The sequence below is a fragment of the Penicillium samsonianum genome (assembly GCF_028829775.1).
Source record: "Penicillium samsonianum strain IBT 33392 chromosome Unknown utg000010l_segment0_segment0, whole genome shotgun sequence".
Classification (NCBI taxonomy): Eukaryota; Fungi; Ascomycota; class Eurotiomycetes; order Eurotiales; family Aspergillaceae; genus Penicillium; species Penicillium samsonianum.
In genome coordinates this window covers 522,947-536,358 of record NW_026643268.1, presented here as the reverse complement: position 1 = coordinate 536,358, position 13,412 = coordinate 522,947, and the positions used below count along the sequence as shown (strand labels likewise).

Below are 13,412 nucleotides of genomic sequence, written 5' to 3'. Positions count from 1 at the left end.
GGGACAAAGATAAGAAGTAATTCCATGAATTTGTCACTGGCTGGTCTTCTTTGCTTGTATTCATTTGTCTGGAACGGAACGCACCTAAGATTCCTTGAAAAAGCAAAGGGAGCCCCAACAGCAGACCACTAGTTAGTAGCAGATTCGAGAAAGCCTCTTTTGGCATTTCCAGGTGACAGATGCAAATGGTATTGCTCTTGTTGAGCAGCTGCGCGGACGATCGGATGAAATGGCATGATGTGCTTGGTGGCTTTGACGGAGACGCGCCATGAAACGCGCGGCTCTGTCGCAGTATCGTCATGAAATATGGCCCAACGAAGGCACACATTTGCGTAACCACCAGGTTCAGATACCTGCATTTGATTCAGCGCCCCAGTCACCTGAGAATAGTCCAGCCACAGACTCTCGGCGGGACCTGAGATACCGTGGGTGACGTTAAAATCCTCCGAGAAACGGATAGTGCCGGCAAATATACCCAGGAAGTCTCCCTCGCAGATAGGCACAATAGAAGAGACGAATAGAGACTCGTCGTCTTTAGGCAGAAGAGTGATGAATGCGGACTTGTCTGTCCCACCTTCGTATACCGATTCATCGTTGTGTGGTATGCCTAGAATATCAGTCGAGATAGACACTGAGCCGCATTGCCTGAAGCTTTCTTCTTCGGTGTTGACGGCCCACTCGTTCGAAGCATTATCCCAAGAGAGCTCTGGCACTTTCAACCGTTCTAGCACCTGAGGATTGGTGAGGTAGCTAAGACGCTTCGAGTCTCCTGTCTTCAATTTGGTAATCCGCGTTTCCAGTTGTTCGAAATGAGGGAGATACTCGTTTTCCCATCTCAAAACTTTATCCACAAGCGGAGTTTCCGATGTTTTGGAATAACCTCTGCAGAAACTGTCGAATTCTTTCGTACGGTAGAAGAGAATTTTCTCAATACCAGCCTCACGCATGTGGAATATGTTCTTCCAGAAAATGCGGTATTGTCGCTGGTTTTCTGCACCCAAGCTATACCCGGTGTCTTCCATGAATTTCTTTGTGGCAGCTTTTTCCGCCATGGTGAATCCATCAGCCGGGCCCTTGACGGGTGGCAGCGTGGCAGGGTCGATCAGCGCCGCGCACTTGAGAATGATTGGCCAGAAGATAGTCTCGTTGTATCTTGTCTGTATTGCCCTGCCAGTAGTTAAAGCAGTGTCTCTTCGAATAGCGTGAATTGCCTGCTCATAACTGTATCCAGAGAACTCTTGGGCGTGCTCCCGCATCCTCTCGAGCTTAGTTGTTGCCAGGGCCATGCAGTCGCGCTGTCCATATTGTGCGATATCAGAGTTGTATTTGACACATTGTATCAATATTGTTGTTATGACCTTCATCTCGAAGGCTGAGTTTAGGTGTAACGGCAAAGAGCTGTCAAGGGGATCTGGCACAGATTCGGGGTCGTCGACTTCGGACTAAACATGAACCATGTATCTATTAGACTTTCTTCAATCTAGATGAACAAAATAACATACCGTTGTTTGTACTTCTGGCGAAATTGATTCCTCGGGTGCCTTATCTTTGGCTGTCCCATTTCCATCAGCTACTGACGAACCGGGCGGTTGATCTATCAACTCCGACCGGTGGCTTCTTTTTCTCTTCTTTTTCTTCTTCTTCTTCTTCTCCGTGCTGGCCATATCGCTATAGGTTGTAGGACCCTCCTTCCCTGTCCGTTTCATAAGTCGATAGGACCCACGAGTGTCATGTGGTGGAGTCGGAGGGGTTTCTATGGTCGCTTCCTTAGCCTGAGAAATAGGCTCGGTCGCGCCCCTAGCAATCACGAGTCGAGCTTTGTAAACTAAAGCGACCGTTAATGATCCATTCTCTCAGACGTTGGCGGGGGCTAACTCACCATGATCGGCAGCGTGGGCGATAACCAGATTAAGGTGCTCCTCACTGTCCTCAATTCCACAAATTGTGAATAGCTCTCGTATCTTCTGGGCTGTCAGACCCAAAATGGCCTTATCCATGGCGGGCGATGATGATGGCAAAAGACAAAGACTGCGTCTTTTGTCAATGAAGACAGAAATCCTTCTGGAACGTTCGGGGCAACGGTTGCCCTCTGGTTGGGGGGAGGGAAGAATGAGCCAATTAAATCAAACACAGGCGAGGCTCACAAAAATAGTATCAACCAGGCTAAGGCAAGACTTGACCGGGATTGACCCCCTCTTTTTGTTGTGTCTGTGTCGGCCATTTGTATATCAAAGAGCAAACAAATCAAACCATACTATTATGTAAATGGTTCTTTCCGTAACCTTCACCATCAGGATAGGTGTAACGCCTATCTGGTATATGCCTTGCGCGCAAGGACAGGACAGAGCTTTAGGGAATATTGGTATCTGCGCCTGAATTTTCGAATCATATCCTCAGGCGTCTCTCCGTATAGTTTATTCCAAAAATGGGACTGTTCTCGATGCGCCAAAACACTGACCGCAGGAATGAATGTGAAGCCGATGCATGGCTGCACGATATTCCAGGCTGAGCAATATCCCAAATCATGTGCGATGTCGGTCGGATGTGGTGAGGAGTCGATTTTTCGTAGAAATCGAGGCTCGACTCAAGACGTTGAGGTGAACATTTCGGGTGTTCAGGACACGGGTGAGCGTCCATGAATATGAGTAACTCAGATGAGTTCGTGATTGACTCCGAGTCAACTGTTGAACAGTTGAACCGGAAATGGTAAAGGTTGGTTATGTTGGTCATTTAGAAGTGGTGATGAAAAGCAATAAACGGATGGCAGGTGAGAGACGCGGCCTCCTGGACAAGAGTACGGTGGTCAATTACTGCCAATTACTGCCATTGGCCGAATACACCCACGCTTCCTGGGCCCCGCACACTATCACGTGTATCTCCTAAACCTTAAGAGTCGCGCTCCAAGTTAACTGCGTGAAATCGTTTAGGCCTCTGTGGTCGGTCGATTTTATGCCACGTATTCAATGACAGCTATTTAGTTAACTAAAAAAAAGATGCTTTCCAGGATAACTGCACCGCAGAATAAATGAGGGTAGAATAATAGCGTGCAAGGAGCTGTAAACGAGTGTTAAAGGCCAATCAATGCTGGTGAAAGGATAAAGGTCAACGGGCAAGAGTAGGTTTACAGCTGGTGATTAACCAATTGAATTGATTGTCCCTCGGCAATCTGACTACGAAATGGTCGAAAAGAATAACAAACCGATTAATTCAATTTTTCTTAAAAAAAACGCAGTGAAAGAAATAGGGTGTTTATTGAGTATGATTGGCTACGGGAAACTCCCCACTATTAATCACGCGAATTTCCTAATACCCAGGCGCCCCCAAGTCTGTTGCAAGAACTATGTCATCCTGTCTACCTAGAAGAATTATCTGGTGTCAACTTTATGCCAGATTCCCCAGGCATCAAACCCAAGCCTTTCTTGTACCTTGCTTGTTGGCTCAGCTACCAAGTTCATTTGTGACGGAAATTTCAGAAATAGAAACGTGAAGTACTCCACACGATTTATTTTTCTATATTATTTCGGGAGTGAGACTCACGTTCCTGGGATCATATCCAGCCCTAGGATTCCATATAATAGTTCATAGGCACGCTCTTGGTCGCTCCTAGGAATCAGACTCATAGTTGTGAGGGTCTCACGTATACATAGAGGTGGATAGTGTTTCAAGATGAATAATCAATATTAAGAACAACTATAGTTGACTCTAGATACAAGACGTAGCGCGAGGAAGCAAAAGAAAGGTAGCTTCCTCGCGTTCAGGGGAACCCATATACACCATGTGGGTCCCGCGTAGATCATATCTCCATCCGTTCCGTATGCTTCATGTATATCCCTGACAATAGGGGAAAGTAGATAGCCTATGTAGTCAGCTTATCGCGTGCGTAATTCAACCGTGGTGGAGACAAAGTGGCTTTTAGAGGTATGGAAAAGCCAGTACATGAATTAATGAGAAGCTCGCGTGAAGTTATGAGGGTGGAAAAAGACGTTGGAATGGGGCCTGGAAAATATGGCAGAAATAGGCATGGCACGGGGCTTGCCCAGGACATCTCTAACCTGGGTGAAATGAATTTTTTGCTGTAGACTTGGGGGGTGCCTAGGTATTAGGGAAAATGCGCTGGTTTGGAGTGGAGACAGTTGTCTAGCCAATGATATTAAATAAACACCCTACTTCTTTCAGCTATAATAAAAGAAAGTGAATTATTTGATTTTCTTTTCAATCCTCACATTTCTGACAACCGATCGTTTAATCAACAGCTGCAAGTTTGCTTGCCGTTGGCCCTCGTTTCTCACCACTATGGGCCTTGTACTACTCGTCGATGTCTTACAGACTATGTGTTTATTCTCGTTTATTCTACTTCATTACGGAAAGACCAACTGAGCATCAAATTGCGTTCTAGCTCGTTGAAATCCTGCCTCAGAATAAGGAGACTAGGTGACACGCGCTTCATGTGTTTCTGATGAGGTCTATAGCTCGGGCTTTGAGTATGATCCCTTCTTCTAATTGGAGGCAACCTCCTCAGGGCTCACTTTTGGAGCCGCCCCTCATTCAAGCATTGAACTAAGCCTGCATTTTAGTGAGCAAGGTTGAGCAATCAACATATGAAAATTTTAGCATCGTCATTGTTCATGTGAGCGTTATTTGCGGCGACTTTCAGTAGGCTGTTGGTCGACGAACTCAGATGTGCTGACCTCAAGACTCATTTATTGATTATGTTGGATAGGTTTCAAATTGAGGAATTGAATGAAGCGAAACGAACGGTTTGCAAAATGCAAAGTTCACTTGTGTTTCCTGGCCTGCAAGTGATTAGACTCATACAGTACAGTATCAGGTTGTGCATTTGGTTCCTGAAAGACTGCCCTCTACTTGACTTGGAACTCCATTCAACCTCACATAAATGCGCTTTGCTCTTCAGCTATAGTGGCGTCACAGAGTGTCCTTTAGCCGATCTTCAATTTACCGATCATTCAGAGCTTCTGAACGAAACCCTCTTTTACATTAAACATGCTATTTTACGCCATTTGGCCTCGGACTAATGTTGTTACATGACAGGGATACATGCTAAATACTGAATGGGAACTGGAAAACTAAACAAGAAGTAATGCTGTGTGACATGATGAACGAGAGAGCTATCCGGAAATACGTAAAAATACACATCCAGATTCAGACTGTTTGTGAGATTTCACAACTTAACTCTAGAAGCAAAAGGGCTTCTGCAATACCAGAATCACGGGTAAGATCAAATGGAAGGAAAAATGGGAAAGAACAATCCTAGTTCCATAGTGATACCTCTGGAGATGCCCTTCTCATGGCTAAAAGCTCTGATATCACGTATCAGACATGATCGGGGCTCGAGAACGCCTGACATCCTCATCTTCCTTTGCGATGCGCTCCAATTTGTAGAACTTGTAAAGCGCAAGAAGTGCTGAACAGATCAGAAGAGTTGCTCCAGTAACAGCAGTTGTTATAATAGCCATTACCGACCAATTCCCACCCTGAGACGTACAGACGTTGATGACGGTGGTTAGCAGCCCGGCAGCAGCATGCAGGCATAGGGGTCTAGTTTAGGGTTAGATGTAGATCTGGCTTCTCAAACCTCTCAAGTGGGATTTTCTCACTTACACAAACACTTTGTTGATCAGCCAGGGGTAGTTTCCCCTGAGCTTTGGGACGTGCATCAGCCACATGAGAGCTGCAATTCCACTAACAAAAAGGAAGCACGCAATACCAAGTAACGGGGGGTTCTGGATCATATGTAGAGCGGTACGACCGGCCTTGTTGGTTTGCAACGTCTTTTCAACCTGGTTTGAGGTCTGCAGTGAAGTGAACGTGCCGGGAATGACTAGATAGCCGGCCAGCAGTGCCCAGTTAGCCGCACCAACCGTGATACTGAAACGCATATCCATTTGCGCTTCTTCTCTAAGCATTCTGACATAGGTAGTTTCATTTGCGTGGTGTATCTGGTTGGTTCTACACAACCCGGGGGTCACATTTGCAGCTGAGCAAGGCGGAACAAGCACAGGGTTTATTCCAGGAAGTGGAGTCTTTTCCAATCCCATTTTCGCTGGCATACTTGTATGAATGTCCACAACAAAGGGGATGACTGAAGAAATTTTAGGGTTTCCATAAGAAGGTAAACCCAACAAAGGACTTTGTCAGCACTTTAAATAGTCCTTAGGGAAAGGCCGCTACAGTACTTGGTCCAACTAGGTCCAGCTTCTATTATAGGGGAAGCCGCATTTTTGCCTTGCGGTGAGCCTTGCGTGGTCTGGTTTCCGAAGTCAAAAGCTAATGGCTTCTGACAGAACGCAAAAGTTGCTGCATACTTGATTTAAGCGGCCGCCATCTGCAGATGCACTGGCGGAAGGAATCTGGTGCTTGACATGTTTTTGGTTCAGAGGGGATTTTGAGACGAGACAAGATCATGCCAACTTTAATCAGAGTGTCAAACCACCCTTGAACCACTGCTTGTCATTTTCAGATGGGAGCCCGTATATAAAGTCCCCAGTAGGCCCCTTTTCTTGTTAAATCTCTCAAGCTTTCTAATGGCTGCCTGGCTTGACCTCGTCAAAGAGAATGAAGCATGGAATTTAGTTGATACCAACCGCCTGGAACATCTAGTGCAGGAATTGCCCTATCCGGAATTCCAATATCCATCGCTGCTGTACTTTTCCGGAAATTCAAACCGCAAGAAAGCCTTGCGGGTTCTGTTCCCCTACAACAACATCACACGAAAAGGCCCCGCAGGCGTAATCCGTCTCCATCTCAGCACCAAGACCGCTCATACACAGAATCCTATATTGTTTGCTGGAAGCGGTCTATGCCTCAAACAGAGGTTGGGCGATTCCAAGTGGCTCAAGCATTCAACGACAAAGCATCAAACCTTCTCACTAGCGGGTGCAGACGGCACGTTGACCCCTGCAAGGCTACAACAAGAGGTCAAGACGCAGCTTGTTTTGCCATGGACCCAGATTAACACTTTACGCAGTTAAGCGGTGTAAAGACATCGGCAGCCATTTGAAAAGAGACGTTATATCGCTTGTATCGCCGGTGGGGTGGTCTTCGCTCCACCACTACTTGCTTGGTCTGTCTGTGTCGACCCCCGGAGCATATGCTCCCTTGTAAACATGCAATATGTGACACCTGCGTTGTGATCTTCGGAAATCCAAGTTCGCTTGGGGAGTATCATTTCGAGATTGCTCAATGTCCCATCTGCGAGGAGAGGTCCGACGTCACTGTCTGCCAAGTACCTCCGACTAATCCTCCGGTGATCTCAGTTTAGATGGAGGTGGAGTGCGCGGTCTGATCCAACTGGGCCTTCTACGGGCTTTAGAAAGTCGCTTTGGCATTTCGATCGCGTCTCTGCCGGACCTGTGCATTGGAACTAGTGTAGGTATGTACGACGAGTGGCCGAGTCTTTCGTTGTGGTTGATATACTAAGAAGCCTCCTCTTGTAGGCGCATTGTCGGCTATTGACATTATTCTCAATCAATCTTCGGTCACGCAATGTTTCAATGCATTTCCCGACCTTGCGCGAAATATTTTTCGTCGTTCATCAAATAGCCCAGTTCCTCGCTGTATCCAGTGGCTTGCCTCCGCGTTCAACTTGACCAGAGATGGTCTTTATGGTTCCGATAGGCTGTCACAAATCTTCAAAGCAGCCGTTGGCCCATCTCGCCGCATGTTCGATGTTGCCACGGCTAGCCCTGCGGGTTGCCGGATCGCTATTGTGGCAAGTCGCACCTCCGATGGTAAAGCCTGTGTATTGGCCAATTACCGAGGAACAAGCCCGCGTACCACCAACACCGCCTATCAGTTTCTAGCTCCACGCAACGTCGGAGAAAATCCTGCCTTATGTGACGCGTAAGTCGATCCTCATCCACCCAATTTGGATAGTGGTAGTCGATTTTGCTAACAGTTAGTTTGACAGATCGATATGCAGTGTTGCAGCACCCATGTGAGTCCAAGCACCATGAGACATTCTAAAACGCTGACATTCTCTAGCTACTTCCAACCAAAAAGGTTGCCAGGCCTTGGTCTCTTGCAAGATGGTGGGGTCACGTGCGAACAATCCGCTAGCCATTGCTTTGCGAGAGTCGGGCATCATCTGGCCCATGGCGAAACGACACGACCTTCTCCTATCTGTCGGAACAGGGTTCTCCACGTCTACCCCCAGTGAGTCAACGGGATTCCTTGGTCGAATTCTGGAGGGTGCTCTTCCTCGACTGTATCGAGCCATGATGTCCTCTCCGTCTATGGATGGAAAGCAAGGGTTTTTGGAAGCTCTCAATTACCTACCCCATATGTCGACACCTGATATGCTCCGACTGGACCAGGCAATCTATGGTACACTCCCCGAATTAGACGATGTGTGTTCGTTGGAAGCGATGTCGAATATGGATTTTGCAGTGCCAGCTGAGCTTGTGAGAACTATTCTCGCGTCGGCTATGTTTTCTTTGAGTTGGACGAATCTCCCACCCAGGGCAATGCTTCATTCCATTGTCGGGGATATGTTCTATGTTCACGGCCAAATCCTGCCGGGATCTTGCAGCGCGTGCTTGTCGAGTTCCCCGGCGCCAGATTTCAGTCTGGTCAGGATCTTGATTTGGGAAGCATAGATCTAATCGACATTTGCCAATTTTGTGGATATTTCAGAAAGCGTGTTGATTTTCGGGTCGCCAGCCTTGAGGAAAGGATCTCAATCGAGATTGCCAATGACACCTTTCGCGAAAAGATTGGCGGCTTCCCCAAATCGGCGCTATAATTTCTCGATGAGCAGAGGGCTTACGCTCAGTTTGGACGTGCAGATCATCAAAACCTAGATTGGCCGCCACGGAGATCTTGTTACTGCTATCGTGGGTCGAAGCGACTGGTTCACTTCTTGGAACCTGCTTTGGGGCAGAAAAAACGGCGGTTATGAGCTGTGTGAAGTTGTCGTTCGGCGTTTTAGGTAAAGTAATAAGTAGAAGCAAAATTCAGCTTAGATCTCGAGGGGTATCCAGATGAATGCACGGAGACTAGGTTTACTCTGGCAAGAATAGTAACAATTAGAACTATATGATTATTCTAGATGGGCAGTCTGAATTCGAACTGTAGTATGTCATCTGTCTATACTTGTAACCAGTGGACACATGTTATGGTCGCCCCCGTTTGTCAGTATCTGGAAAGCGCGAGTAGGGGTCAGTGCAAAGACAAAACTCGTCGCGAAGTTCGCTAGTTGACAAAGAACCATGCGCCGTCTCCAATATACCACTTTTTAGAATGGCGGTATAATTGGGCCTGGGAGCATTGCTGAAATTATCAACAGGCTAGCTTGGCACTATGCCGGTGCTGGTCCACGTCTAAGAGTTCGGGTCCGTCAACGGTGGTGAGAATGTGAGGACAGCCGTCCAGAAAATATTCTAGAGCACCAATTGACTGCTTTCGCCCATGAAATGGTCTTTTCGTTCTTAAAGTGCCTGCAACCCTCAAGCCCGACCTCCGTTTCAGATAGCCGAGACGTCGTCAGTCTGCGACCGATATGAACCCTTTTCAACATCAAATTCCCGGTCACTCTCGCGACAACACTTCAAGCATCTACAGTCGATCCACCGACACGGCCAAAGATGCTATCCCTATGACTACCATACCAACTACCCTACAGATCAAGCCATCTCTTCCTGAGATAAATTTACTGGACCACCAAATCTCTATGGCTCGCGGATCTACCATGGCCTTGGAAACCACCCGGCCACGACTGAGAAAATCCAAAACAAACCCCGAAATGTCGGTATCCGAGTTGAAGGCCGAAAGAATGCAGCAGCATAGTCAACAGGGGCTTGAGAACGATTTTTATTCCCAGTGTTTTGAGACCTTCCACCAACTTGTCAGCACCACAATGGACGCGACCCAAAGTCTAGCTCTGCAGTATCATTTCAACCCGGCAAACAGCCCTTCTGGGGACCCGCGCCTGATTCGAGCTATCGTTTCATTAAGAGTGGCTCTTGATAAAGCCCGAGCAGAGGAAACCAGCGCAGAGCAGGAGTGGAAGCAGCAGTGGAAGGTGTCTTCTGTTAGGCAGTCTTCACTTCGATGGCTTTGACACTTTGAGAGCTGTGTGTGCCTTTGACACCTGTCAAGACGGACAATTCAGGACAGACGGTTGGGCTGAATTCGGGATGAAAGCGGACGGAGGACTTGAGACTTAGACGAAGTTAAATCTGTGACTTGAACTTTTTCCAGGAAACTTAAAAGTATAGGAGCAATTTCAGAATTCAGGCTACGTATTTTTTTTATATTAGCCACAGCAGAGAGACGGTGCAGTTCGCCATGCGCGTGGCGTTGTAGGGATAAGCTGACGACCCCTAAGTACTTTTGAACCCCGTGCGTAAAAACTGTTCCACTTTAGAGACGAAGTCGTCTTCACTGCTCTGAAGCACTCTCCTGACAGCTTCCGGAAGCAAGATCAACCGCCGATCCAAATAATGGGGGTAAGCTTCACACAAAGAGATTTGTAAGCGGGCCTTTTGCTTTAGCTGGGCTGTCAGCTGGTCGAACTCTGAAAGAGCTGTCTTCACGAACTTTTGAATGCGACAAAGACTTTTGGAGACTTTGAAGCCAGCGATGCATTTCAAAAATTTGATGGCCACCTGAACCATCTTAAGCAGTGTTTTTCGATCGTGTGGAATGCGGTGCACAGCTGCGTGGCGAATGCTAGTAATCACGCGACGCCATCCTGTCAACGCGCTCAAAGTCAACTGAAAACATTCGTCCTTGACTTTTTCTTGATGAACTTCCAAGAACCGAAAGAATTTGTGTAACTCTAAGGCCTCTGGGCAAGTCCATCCGGCCGCGAGAGACTCCGATAGAAGCCAATGCTGAAGGAAGCAGAAGGCATGGGTTTCGAGTTGTCGCTGTATGACCTGCAGGATCTGGTGCTGAGCGCGAAATGGAAAGTAGCGAGCCGAAAATCCGGGTAATGAGATTATGCTTTCCATTACCCCTGTCCAAAATGGTTAGCTAATAGGCGCTGCGGTTGTCAATGTTTGGGTGACAAACATACATTCACATAGTAAATCTTTCTGGGCCATGGAGGTGGTTGGAGCTGAGGATTTTAGCCTTTTGGTGGTTTATAAATAATAATCGAATTCAGTGAAGTGATATGCAGCCTGCGAGTTGGCAAGATTCCCTTAAATATATATCATTGTATACATGTGAGGAACTTGTTGAATGAGGCTGAGGTGACCGTGTGAGTGGGTAGCATGAATTCCTCATGTTTTTAAGTATGCGATAACATCATATTGCTGCGGGCTAATCAACTTTAGGTTGTGACTTTACAGGGGTCGGTAGCTCTCTCATATCGCAAACACCACCTTGATCGTTTCGTTAGATTACCTGGAAGCGTCAGATATATAACAGCGACCCTTTTTCTTTCTTATCTTTCACAGTGCTTTTGGCTTTTGTGAACAAACAATATGATCGCGCTTGGGATCTTCATTCTGAGCGTCCTACTGGTTGCGATTCCAGTGGTATGACCTTTTTTGCCGTCTGACGAGACATGCTAAATATATGACAGGCTTCCAGACCCTTAATGGCAATCATTCACACACCAGAGCCGGTAGTAAGCGATGCTGCTCATATAGCACGATATCGTCAGGACTTGCGCTGATAATCTTTTGCAACGCAGACACCTGTCCCACTACCCGCCCACGGCGTGAGACGAAACCACGACCTGTCTAGTGACCCAACTAGTAAGTATTGCAATCCCAGTAGAAACGGTCTGTTTACTTATGAGATGTTCTAGTTTCTGTCGATTCAAGCGCGAAACACGGTCGACTCCACCGACATCGCCGGATGCGTGTTACACGTAGGTAGCGTCAGAGAACGGACACGGGGAAATTGTTATTCCGATGTATCGTTGTTGCTGAGTCATTTCCCCCTATTCAACTACTTGACTCAATAAAGGACGCATGTTGAGGTCAATTGGGTGCCAGAATCATGGACCAATCACAGCACTCGGATAGTTCAGGCCTTTTCATACACCGTATAGAGCGGTTTCAATATTGAAGATCATCTGGTTTACTAGAGTGATGAGCTATTCCCAATCTAGTAGTAGAAAACATAAGTACTGCAACCAACTGAAGGTTACTTGTCTGCTCGTAATCAGACTTACCTCTATCCTCTTTGGTTCATCTTAAATCATGGCCAAACCCATTTCAATTTACATCTGGCCTAGATTAACTTGGACCGTCGAATAGGAAAAGGGCGATGAGCAAGGGTCCGTCTTTGACCAACTCTATTAGGCCTGGCGTCACTAAAAATAGAGTTTGAGAAACAATCAAACAGATCAAAATGGTACTGTACACTGGATTCGATTCGCTCTGTTGTATACAGTGAGCTGTCATACCCCGACTATTATATTGAACAGGTTCTATTGCTTAGCCACTATGCTGAGATCCGTATTCTTGAAGTGCGCCCGGGATCCCACTGTGCCCCAAAGTGAACTAAATAGGCGCAAAAGTGCTTGTATTGCTACGAGACCATGCGACGATTATTCTCCAAGTGATGCGCCAGAGCTTCCCATATTTGGTTTTGACGGATTGGGGCACAGCGGACGGGGAGGTCTCTGTCAACTGACTGACCAGAGGTCACAGGACTATAATCGCGAGGCGTTCGAACAATAGTGGGCTTGGGGCGTGTTTTCTTTCACCAATCAGCGGCAAATCACTGAATACTCATATTAATTTTGTCTTACCACATCTTCCCTTGAGGGTGGAGGGGTATCTGGGTGAGAGTGATATGTGAATATCTGGCCATCAGGCAGTTCCATGATGAGCCAGCTTTTCATCCCATACAGAAGCCAAAATTCATTGTGGCGTCGTAGTAGATTATTGCGACGCTTGCGGAGTTGCTCTCGCTTGACACGGCTTAGAGGAGGCGCCATCTGTCCACTAAATTGCTGCAATAAAAATAGTAGTTTGCCATGGCCGGTTGGTGCACTTATTTATGTCGGACATCTGTGATGGCCTAACCATCCAATCTATTACTTCAACGATGGTCACCATTTGTAGCAACCTCCAACGATGTTCACCTGCTACGACTTATATTGCGGGTTAGGGATTCAAAAGATGCGGCTCGGTATTGACGTGCAAATCCACCGCCAGCATGAGACATAATTATAATAATACTCTATATGCGTTTTAAATTGCCACAATCCCTAATCTTGGATACTTGGAATTATATCGGCGATTCACCAAAGACCCAATATATTGAACAGGCCAACTTATATTATTGACAGCCTCGGGGGAGACACACTCTGGTCTTCCGGTGCTTGATTAATCCACATTCAGTCTGTGAAGCAACTTGCAATGGAAAGAAACAGCTATCGCTCAGCAGTCGTATGTATCGTACATGCCTCTATCCCCATTCTTTGCATC

At 46.8% G+C, this 13,412-nt stretch overlaps 3 protein-coding genes across 3 annotated transcripts; 1 reads left to right on the top strand and 2 right to left on the bottom strand.

The window, feature by feature from the left end:
• Positions 1 to 128: 128 nt before the first annotated feature.
• Positions 129 to 2,750, bottom strand: N7471_013781 (uncharacterized protein; the record flags this gene model as incomplete). Its single annotated transcript, XM_057286499.1, has 3 exons — positions 1,880 to 2,750; positions 1,503 to 1,825; positions 129 to 1,442 (listed from the first exon to the last, which is right to left on the bottom strand). The coding sequence occupies exons 1-3, from the start codon at positions 1,995 to 1,997 to the stop codon at positions 129 to 131; spliced, it is 1,755 nt and encodes a 584-aa protein (XP_057128978.1). The 5' UTR covers positions 1,998 to 2,750.
• Positions 2,751 to 10,340: 7,590 nt separating this feature from the next.
• N7471_013780 (uncharacterized protein) lies at positions 10,341 to 11,066 on the bottom strand (the record flags this gene model as incomplete). Its single annotated transcript, XM_057286498.1, has 2 exons — positions 10,341 to 10,978; positions 11,039 to 11,066. 2 exons carry the CDS (start codon positions 11,064 to 11,066, stop codon positions 10,341 to 10,343), a joined length of 666 nt encoding a protein of 221 aa, XP_057128977.1.
• A 384-nt stretch (positions 11,067 to 11,450) lies between these two features.
• N7471_013779 (uncharacterized protein) lies at positions 11,451 to 11,850 on the top strand (the record flags this gene model as incomplete). The annotated part of the gene is made up of 3 exons (XM_057286497.1): positions 11,451 to 11,504; positions 11,663 to 11,726; positions 11,780 to 11,850. The coding sequence occupies 3 exons, from the start codon at positions 11,451 to 11,453 to the stop codon at positions 11,848 to 11,850; spliced, it is 189 nt and encodes a 62-aa protein (XP_057128976.1).
• Between the last annotated feature and the right edge of the window lie 1,562 nt (positions 11,851 to 13,412).